This window comes from Chinchilla lanigera, unplaced genomic scaffold (assembly GCF_000276665.1).
Source record: "Chinchilla lanigera isolate Chin_1 unplaced genomic scaffold, ChiLan1.0 scaffold00090, whole genome shotgun sequence".
Classification (NCBI taxonomy): domain Eukaryota; kingdom Metazoa; phylum Chordata; class Mammalia; order Rodentia; family Chinchillidae; genus Chinchilla; species Chinchilla lanigera.
Window position 1 is genome coordinate 5,737,661 of NW_004955491.1, and position 10,759 is coordinate 5,748,419.

A 10,759-nucleotide genomic window follows, 5' to 3' on the forward strand; every position below is an offset into this window, starting at 1 on the left:
CGGAGGAAGGAGGGCTGGCCTCGGGCGGGAGGGCGCTGCTCTGGGGAGGCCGCGCGGGAGCAGGGCCTGGGGCTTGGCGAGGGTGGGGCGCGGCTGTCAGCTAGGGTGGGGAGTCTGGGCCTCGCTTGGTGGCAGACCTGGCATGGGGGCTCCCTGAAAGCTCTGGCTGACAAGCCGTTGTCCTGCCAGGGTGGTACGGCCACTGCAGGCTGACGAGCTGGGCCCGCAGGGGCAGCTGGAGATGTCACCAAAGGGCCAGGGGTCTCCTTGGGGAGTCAGGCAAAAGCGCGTTCCAGACGTGGGTCGGCAGGGTGCTGGCGGGGGAAAGGCTGAGTACGTGGGACGCTTCTGGGCCTACAAAGGGGGAAGGGGACGGAGCGGGTAGAGGGTTGCTGAGTTCAACCCTAGAGCCTGAAAAGCAGGCAGGGCCTGACCGGAGGGAGCCGGGCAGCTGGGAGCCCCAGCCTGGGCCGGCACCGGGGGGTGCGGAGGCCGGCGCCTGGGGCTGCGCAGTGATGGGCGGTGCTTGGTGGTGACCTCCACGCTCACCTGCTGCGTCAGATCTTCCTGCCCTGGGCCCTGGTCGCACTGCTGTGCCGTCGCTGTTTGTGCCCCGATACCCAGAGTTCTGTCCTCCTGGCCAACTGAACAAACTCATCAAAGACAACGGTTCTCTTCCTTTTAAAAAAATCTTCGTGGTGCTGGGGACCGAGTTTCTTTTGCACGCGGGCAAGTGCGGCAGCACCAGGCCTCACCTGCCGCCCAGCTTTCTCCTTCGGAGCACGGGAGCGGGGCTGTGGCCACTGGGGACCCGAGGGGCGGAGAGCCAGTGTAACCACGCTCAGCGCGACTCGGGCCGGGGGCCAGCCGCAGGGACGCGTGGCCGTGTTTGTGTCCTCAGGGCCACCGTGGAAGTCACCCCGCGTGCTGTGCCACAGGTAGGAAGAATGGTTCCCTGAGAGCAGGCGTAGCAGCCCGGGTCCGTCTCCAGGCTGCTGCTCTGGGGGAGGTGGTGGGAGGCTCTCGTCCGCTGTGGCTGACGCGGCTCTGAGTCCCCAGTGCGCGGCACGGGCTCTGGGCAGGAGCGGGTTCCGCGCAGGACCCCGCCTTCCCTGCCACTCCTGCAGCGTCCCTTCGCCTCTGACCAGAGAGGAGCTTCCGTTCAGCCGGCGGTGATGGCCCTGCGCCGAGGGGCTGAGTACCTCAGGGCCCCCCAGAGAGCAGCGTCTGTGCCAGCGCGCCCAGGGGCCGGCCCAGAGCCCCAGCCCAAATGTGTGCAGCCGCCCTGCCCGTGTGCTGAGATCGCCCACGCGGCCCGGCGTCTGGAGAGCGGCTGGCGCCTGCGGGCCGGCACACCTTGCCTGGGAAGTAGCTGCACTCTGAGAAAGCGCGGGCGGCCTGGCCTCAGCCTTCTGCACGGTGAGCTGCCTGCCTCTTCATGTCAGGCAGTGTCACCTGCACTGTCCTTCACCAGGAAGCAGCACAGGGCACTGGATGCACCAGGGGCTGACACGCACCCCTCGGGAGGGCGGGGTGCCGAGCAGGCTCCTGGCCTCTCAGCTCCTCCTGGCAGGGTGCCTGTGCGCCAGCACGCCTGGCACAGCGGGGCCACCCGTCTGCACAGCCCTGGATGGGAGAGGCTCCTTCCTGGACTTGCGCTGGAAAACCTCCAGAGCAGGGCACCCGGATGCCAACCCCTTCCTCCCTGGCCTCTTTTGCAGCCACTCCCCACGGTGACACTGGTGGCGGCCCCCGGTCTCGGCCAGGAGGCAGAGCTGTGCCCTGCCCACAAAGGAAGCCAAGATTTGGTTTGCAGAACAAAATGTACGGAGCACTTTTAACTTTGAAGACATGTATTTGAGTTCTTCGTGCGGACTCTGGACAATCTGCCCCAGCAACAATCTGGTTCCGCGGCTTTTGTAAAATAAACCCCCCTTACCACTGAGGATAAAGGGAGCCCGCCTCCCGGGAGCTTCAGGGGCCTGGGGCGTTGCTAAGGGGGGCAGGGTGGGGACGGCTCAGGGTAGAAGTGTCCCCGAGGGTAGGGCACGCACCGCAACGCCAGCAGGCGGCCCTGCAGCAGGGCGTGGGGAGCCGGGCAGCTCTCACCCGGGCTTGGGCGCCCGTCCCGCTCCCCCGCAGCAACGCGACCCTCTCAGGCGGGCTGCAGGGGCGCGGCTGGGGTGCAGGCCACCCTGTTGCTGAAGAGGCGCGGCAGGCTGCGCTTGGCCGTGGGCCTGGGGCACGGCGCCTGGAGCCCGCGCAGGTCCCAGAGGCGCAGGGCACCGTCGTGCGAGGCCGTGTACAGCATGTGGCCGTGCACCTGCAGGGGGGGCAGGCCGTCAGGTGAGGTCTGGGGCGGTGCTGGAGGGGCCTCCTAGCTGGGGAGCGGGGAGTGGGCAGCGGGCTCAGGCCAGGCCTACCTGCAGGCAGTTGATGACGAGCGCGTGGCCGCGGAACACCCTCTGCAGCGCTCCCGACTGGGCGTCGAAGGCCCGGGCGCACGCGTCCCCGCTGCCCGTGAACACTGCACAAACAGCAGCGCGCGGACCTGTCAGCCGCCCCGCCACCTCCTCCCAGCGTGTGGGCGACCTTCGGCCTCGGAGGGCTGTCCCGAGCTCCGGGGCCGGGTCCCCACGCCCGCTCTTCAGGGAAATGTGCTTCCAGGCAGCTCCCTGGTTTGGGGTGCTGACCCCGCGTTCCCCCTCCCCAGCTGTGCGAGCTCCCGGTGAACACGCCCCGGAGAGGGGCTTCATCACCGCTCCTCAGCGCCTCTCCTGCACCCCTCAAACGCAAGAGTCAGACGGGCTCAGGCAGGCAGAGTGGCGTGGGCAGCAGGCGAGGGCGGGGGGGAACTTCCATCGCCTGGCTGCTGCCGAAGGGGGCCCTTCTCCGTTACAGGCCCTGCCGGGAGCGCGGGCACGATCTCCTGTCCAGGGCTGGCCGCGGAAGAAGGCAAAAATCAGCTGTCCATGTCCCTTGCCTAAACCCCAAGAGGTGCCGAGGCTGTGTTTCAGCAGCCCGTTTCACCCCCAGCTCCTCTGCTGAGGCCAGCTCGAATTTTCCAGGTGCCTCTTCCCTCCCTCATTCTCGGGGGACGCCGACCGCTGCTGCTGGGCTCGTGAAAACAGCGGGAACCGCAGCCACGCACTCTGCCCTGCGGACGCCAGGGCGCGTCCCTAGGTGGCCACGTCCTGGGTATAAATGTGTTCAGCCAATTGGCCCCAACTGGACAGAGCCCACAGTTTGAGGCGTCTGCCCTTCTTCCTTCCAACACGAGCCTGACTCAGCTTCCCAGTAACGTCCACCCTCACTGAGCCTCTCTGGCGGGTGGAATTCTGGGAGCTACAAGCAGAGGCCTTTCAGAGGGGCTTCCGGGAACCATCTTGGGCAGGTCACAGCTAGATGCTGCCCTTAGTTCTTCCTTCTGCCTGCCTAAAACATGAGTCAATGCCTGGCACCCCGGCAGCTGTCTTGAAGCATGAAGCTCCACTGAAGGAAGAAGACGGGATGGACAAGGAGGCAGAGACAGAAGGGTCTGGGAGCCCGGCAGCCCTGTGCAGCCTCTTAGGGTGCCAGCCCTGAGTCTTCTGCCTGAGAGAAAGCCCGCCTTTTTTTTTTTTTTTTTTTTTTGGTACCAGGAATCGAACTCAGGATCTTGCGCTTGCCAGGCAGGTGCTGCACCACCACCTCATTTAAACCACAAAACCTGGGGCTGGGGATTTAGCTCAGCGGCAAAGTGCCTGCCTGGCAAGCGCAAGGTCGTGAGTTCGGTTCCCGGTACTGGAGAAAAACCAAAAAATAAAAAATAAACCACAAAACCTGGATTTTCTCTTACCCAAGGTCAAGCCTAAGGCAAGTGAGGCCAGACTCACTGCACCCGAGTCTGCCTGGGTTAAGGGGTCGCAGTCTCTCCTAGAGTCAGAAGGTGTCCTTGGGACAGGCTTTTCACCCCAGGACCCCTGAACATTCGGATCACTGCATTTCTTTTGTTTTTTAGACAGGCTCTCACTATGTAGTCCAGGCTGGCCTCAAACTCACTATGCACGAAGGCTTGGGCTCAAACTTGAGGCAGCCCTCCTGCCTCAGCCTCCTGAGTGCTGGGATTACAGGTGTGCACCGCCATGCCCTGCTTTACATTCTTAGAGGTGGGAAGACCCCATGCCCACGCATGACCTCTGAACAGCCAGGAGAAGGGCCCTGCCTTTGGGACCCTAGGTCTCGGATCCCAGCTGAGGCTCAGGGAGGGAAAACCATACTCAACTCTGAAGACAGAGGGTTTGGGGCGCGGGGCCACGGCAGCCACTTACAGGTCCCCGCGTGGAACTTGAGGGCACTGACGCTGCGGCGGTGGGCGGGGAAGGTGCGCACGCTGTGCCCGGCGTCTGGCAGCCAGCACTTGACGGTCCTGTCGGCGCTGCCCGAGTACAGCAGCCGCTCCGCGAGCTGTGTGGGGGCAGGGAGGGGGTGTGCGCGGTCACAGCGGGGAGACCCTGGCCAGAGGCTCCCCAGCCAACCCTTCAGCAGCACCGAGCCCGGCTCCGCATTCCCCACAGCGCGGGGTCTGCAGGACTGAGACCGCGGCCGTGAGGCTTCACCGGGCTGTCGATTCTCCCTCTCTGCCCATGGAGGACAGTGACACAAGGGAATAAAGGGGCACCCCACTCCTGAGGGCCTCCACACAGGACTCCTGTCACAGGGAAAAGGGTCTACCAGGGCCAGGAAGACCAGGCTGGTACGGAGGTGCCCTTTGGCTCGGACCAAAGCCGGGCCACCAGGGGCCACCACAGGGTCTCCGCACCCTGCCCAGGGGGTCCCCTGCGGCTGCACCCACGGGGAGGGCAGAGGGTCCCCAGACAGGCTCCCCTGGCCACGTAAAGCTGCTAGTCCAGCAGAGGTGAGGCCAGGGCCCAGGAGATGAAGGCCAGGTCCTTGCTGAGAGGGACAGGTCCTCGGCCAGCAGGTATCCTGCTCAATGAGCCACGGTGCATTTACTCAGGGTCATGGATGGCCCAGGATATCGGGACCCTGGGTCATCCAAGACCAGGAAATAGAAACATGGGCCCCTCAGAGCCTTCCTCTCGGGACAGGCAGTGGTGAGCGACATACCCACCCACATTAGCTTCCAGCATCCTTCAGACACCCCCAAACTCTCCCATTTCCACCACCTTCTGGGTTGCTGATGCTTCAGTGCCCACGGCTGACTCAGTGTCCTCTTGTTATTTCCCTGTATAAACCCTAGAGGCCAGCTCATTTATCTACGCTGGACACGGCCCAGGCACAAGGAGATAGGGGGCTCTGGGACAATCACTTTGGCGGTAGCTGGGTGTGGGGTGGTGGGACGTGTGGCACACAGCATGACCTCAAGGAGGCAGGGGCTGCACAGCAGGTCCTGTAGAGGGTCACTGGCATCTCTCTGTCCTACTCTGACACCCTACGAGGGTTCTGGTTGGCTTCTGAACACGTAACCTTCCGAATTGGTCCACAACTAAAAGGACAGGGACATATGCAGGCACGCAACAGGTCCAGTCAGCTCAAGCAGGGTTCTGGAACAGAGCTCCTGTCAGCTAAAGGCTCCTTCTTTTTTTGTTGTTTTTTGAGACAAGGTCTCACTATGGAGTTCAGGCTGGCTTTGAACTCTGTGTGGCCAAAGCTGGCCTTGAACTCACATGAGCCTCCTGCCTGAGCTTCCTGAATGCTAGGAGTATAGTGCCCAGCTTTTGTGACTTTGAGACAGGATCATTAAAGAGGTAACTTTTTTTTTGTTTTTTTTTCCGGTACTGGGAATCGAACTCACGACCTTGGGCTTGCCAAGCAGGCGCTGTGCCGCTGAGCTAAATCCCCAGCCCCATAAAGAGGTAACTTAATAGAAAATGAAGGTGGCCTCCAGAGGAAGACGGCAAAGTGATGAACAGCACAAAAACAGCTTCTTGGAGAGTGGGATGAAGAGAAGAAGGTGGGAAGTGGGTTCTCAGGACCCAGCAAGGATCTGAAGTGAGCATGGAAGCTGACAGGGAGAGTGAAGAGAGACCGCAGTGAAGGGGGTGGCAAGCAGCACTTTCTCCCTGAGCCCCGACCCGCTGTGTGGGAAGGGTGGCCCAAACCTGCAGACCCACCATGACTACCAGCGACCCCAGAGGCCTCCATGAAGAAACGCACTAGTGGAATGGAGCAGTGGAAGCAGCAGACTGCAGTGGCTGGTGAGTTATTTGGGTTCAGACATCCCTCAGGAGAGGGAGACTGGCCAACCTGAGGGATGTCTGAACCCACATAACTCACCAGCCACTGCAGTCTGCCATCTTGGAATGAGCCATCTTGGAGAGAGGCCAGTTGGGCTTGGAACTCAGAACAGCTCCAGGGCAGCTCCATCTAGTGTCTCCCAGTGTCAGGGTGAGGCTGACTGAATTCAAGTCAGCAAGAGGTCAAGGACCTGAGTTCAAGCTGGTGGGAGGCACACGGAAGGTCACAGGCTAAATAAATTGGGTTCTAGCCTCATGGTGAGAAACCGACCTAAACTTCAGTGGAGCTAGGTACAGGCTTCCTGGGATTATCCACTACTGCACTGTAAATCCATAGCTGGCTTGCTGGGGTGATCAACACGGATCTGGGCTCTGCCTGCCCAATTTCTTTGCCAGTGACAACAGAGACACACCTTAAAGTAGATGTAATTTTTTTCTTATTTTTTCTTCTTGTTTTGTTTTCTGTTTTCTTTTTTTCTTGACTATTTTTGCTTTTCTATGAATGCTAACATTGTTTCCAGTTTTTTTTTTTTTTTTTTGTGGTTGTCATTCTGCTCTGTTCTTATTTATATTTCTTCCTTCTCTCTTTCTCTTCTATCTTCTTCACCAGTTCCCCAAAGTTCTCATACTCTTCCTTTGTCCTCTGGCCTTGGTTCTAATCTCTCTTCCTCTTCTATTTATCTATTTTTTCCCCTAATCCCTTTTAAAATTTCAGTCCTGTGGGTAAAATCTCCATATGGCAGCAATGTTTACAGTACACAGTTTTCCGGTTTGTTGTAGATTTTGTTACATAAGCACAGATCTAGTTCACACAGTTAAAGGTAGCAAATCAATAGTTACCACAGTTTGTCATTTTCTAGGCAGTGCTCGATGCTATTGTTATTGCTGATTACACCACGTTAGCCAGAGACATAATTATTCAAATGAGTTCTTTTTCCTGGTATGCTAAGACTGAGATACCTTCAGAGTCATAATCAAATCTATAGCCCAGTGCCAAAGAACCAGAGGCTAGGCCCAATAAGCAGCAACTTCTCATCCCCAATAAATTGAAGGAGTAAGATCTTGCAACAGACTCAAAACCCAAAAGCCAGCTACACTTGGAAGACATTGCCGAGATTTAATCATTTCCAAGGGTTCCAAACACTAGCAATAAAACTACTTGCCATAAACAATTTACAAGCATCAAACCAGGAATTAAACTAAAAAAAAGAAAAAAAGAAAAGATAAAAGGAGGACACTTAAGCAAGATGCACCCCCAGAGGTCTAGAGCACCAATTCAAAAGCCACCCACCTGGATTCTCCGCAGCGGTACTAGCAGAAGTAACAAAGCAGATGAATGAGGCTCTAGAAAAAAAAATCCAATCAGATATAATTTCTCAGGGGCTGGGGATATAGCTCAGTGGCTCAAGTGCCTGCCTGGCAAGCCCAAGGTCCTGAGTTTTATTCCCAGTACAAAAAAAAAAAACCACAAAGAACTCCAGTTAGCCATGATTAAAAAAAATCCACACCAAGGCATATAATACTGAATATTCCAGAAATTCAACCCAAGAACAGAATATTAAAAGCTGTTAGAGACCAGAAACAAGTCACTTATAAAAGAAAGCCCCTCAGGCTCACATCAGACTTGTTAACACAAACCATCACATCAAGGAGAGCTTGAAGTAATTCAGATCCTAAAAGAAAACAAACTCCAAGGAGAGCTTGAAGTAATTGAAATCCTAAAAGAAAAAAACAACCTCCAATGCAGATTGATGTTCCCCATAAAACTATCTTTGAAAATTGATGAAGAAATAAGATACTTCCATGACAAAGAATATCTAAGGAAATTCATGACCGTGAAAGCCAGCATTTCAAAATGTTTTGAAGGACATTCTAGAAAGAGATAACAAGGACTGTGGCTGGGGATTTAGCTCAGCGGCAAAGCGCCTACCTGGCAAGCGCAAGTTCGTGAGTTTGGTTCCCAGTACCGGAGAAAAACAAAAAAAAAAGAGAGAGATAACAAGGACTACGCTGCTATAAGCCCTAACAGAATGAATCCACCAGGCAAGGCAAGCAATTAAACAGAAGGGATAAAAAGGGAACCAACAACAGGAAAATAACATGACAAGGATTAGTCAGTTCATATCAGTTATAAGCGTCAATGTAAATGGTCTCAACTCACCAATCAGAAGAAACAGTTTAACAAAATGAGTCCAGAAGCAAGATCCAACAGTATGCTGGATACAAAAAACACATCTAATTCAAAAAGAAATTCATAGACTGAAAGTCAAAGGATGGAAAACAATACATTACATGACAGGAACCCAGAAAAAAGCAGGGGGGCCATTTTATTTGCAAGCAGTGAATTTCAAACCGAGACTGATTAAGAGAGACAAAGAAGGTCCCTGCATCCTTATAGAGGGAACAATCCAATAGGAAGAAATAACAATCATAAATATATATGCAACAAGTACCAGTGCACCCAACCATATAAAACAAATATTAACAGACAAGAAAAATCAAATAAGCACCAATATAATTATAATGGGGGACCTCAATACCCCACTGTCACAAAAAGAAAGATCAATCAGAGCAAAAAAAATCAACAAAGGAATATCAAAACTGAACCAAAATTTTTTTTTTCATTGTCTTTTTGAGACAAGGTCTCGCTGTGCAGTTCAGGCTGGCCTTTATAGCACAGGTTGGCCTCAAACTCACAACAATCCTCTGGCCTCAGGCTCCCAAGTGCTGGTGAACCAAACTTTTGAATGAATGGACTTAGTAGATGTCTACAGGGTATTCCACCCCACAACATCAGAATACACATTCTTCTCAGCTACACATAGGATGTTCTCCAAAACAGACCACATACTAGCTCACAGAACATGCTGAAGTAAATGCAAAGGAATTCAAATTATCCCATTTATATTATCAGACCATAGCAAAATAAGACTGGAAATTGATGGCAAAAAAACCCACAAGAACTTCATGAACACATGGAAATTGGGCTGGGGATTTAGCTCAGTGGCACAGCACCTGCCTGGCAAGCACAAGGTCGTGAGTTCGATTCCCGGTACTGGAAAAAAACCAAAAAAAAAAAAAAAAAAAAAAAAAAACCACATGGAAATTAACACTCTCCTGAACAACCAATGGGTCACAGATGAAATTAAGGAAGAACTTAGACAGTTTCTACAATTAAACAATAATGCCAATACAACATACCGGAACCTATGGGACACAATGAAAGCCATACTAAGAGGGAAATTTATAGCACTGAATACTCATATCAGGAAAACAGAGAAAACACAAATAACAACTTGGTGTTGAACTTCAAACTTTTAGAAAAAGAAGAGCAAGTCAAGCCCAAAGCTCATATTCTAATAAGATGGAAAATGTAGAACAAATGGACAAATTCCTAGATACATATGAATTACCAAAGCTGAATCAAGAAGATATAAAAATCCTAAATAATCCAGTATCAGTTAATGAAATCAAAGATGTAATTAAAAACCTACAAGCAAAGAAAAGCCCAGGCCCTGAAGATTCACTGCTGAATTCTACAAAATTTAGCGAAGACATAATACCATTACTTCTCAAACTCTTTAATGAAATTGAAAGGAAGCAATACTACCAAATTCACTCCTAAAAGCATTACCCTGATACCAAAACCTGAGGAGGACCCAAGTAAGAAGGAGAACTGCAGGTCAGTCTCCCTAATGAACGTAGATGCAAAAATCCTCAACAAGATACTGGCAAATGGAATGCAGCAAATCATCAAGAAGATTATACACCATGACCAAGTAGGATTCATCCTAGGATTCAGGGGTGGTTCAATTTATGTATCAATATATGTAATACACCAAATTAACAGAACCAAGGACAAAAACCATATGGTCATCTCAATAGATCCAGAAAAAAACATATGACAATGTCCAGCACCCATTCATGATAAAAATCCTACAGAAAATTGGAACAGATGGTCTTTATCTCAATCTGATAAAAACCATCCATGACAAACATTCCCAGGAGGGAAATTTATAGTGGTGAATTTCCTATCAGAAAAACAAGGTGAGCTCAAATAAACAACCTAATGTCAAACCTCAAGCTTCTAGAAAAAGAGCAAGTCAAGCCCAAAGCTTGTATGAGGGAAGAAATTATAAAGAGCAGAGCAGAAATTAATGCAATAGACACTAAGAAAACAGTATGAAGATCAATGAATCGAAGAGCTGTTTTCTTGAAAGATTAAATAAAATTGCCAAGCCCTTAGCCAACCTTATCAAAAAAAGAAAAGCCTCAAATCTATGCAATTAGGAATGAAAAGGGTGAAATCATAACAGATCTTGCAGAAATACAGAAGATCATCAATACCTACTTTAAGAACCTATATTTTAGTAAGATGGAAAATACAGAACAAATGGACAGATTCCTAGATACATACGAATCAGAAAAGCTGAATTAGGAAGATATTAAAATTTCTAGACAGGCATGGTGGTTCAAGCCTGTAATCCCAGCACTCAGGAGGCTGAGGCAGGAGGATCATT

At 52.4% G+C, this 10,759-nt stretch overlaps 1 protein-coding gene across 1 annotated transcript in view; it reads right to left on the bottom strand.

Annotated features, from left to right (window-relative positions):
- Positions 1-2,054: 2,054 nt before the first annotated feature.
- The window catches only part of Wdr86 (WD repeat domain 86), a gene marked incomplete at its 5' end in the record, with an annotated part of 25,755 nt that continues 17,050 nt past the window's right edge, over positions 2,055-10,759 (bottom strand). The window contains 3 exon segments of the mRNA XM_005404830.2: positions 2,055-2,323; positions 2,424-2,527; positions 4,311-4,446. Of these exon segments, the coding sequence (XP_005404887.1) occupies positions 2,156-2,323; positions 2,424-2,527; positions 4,311-4,446 (408 nt within the window). The 3' untranslated portion in view covers positions 2,055-2,155.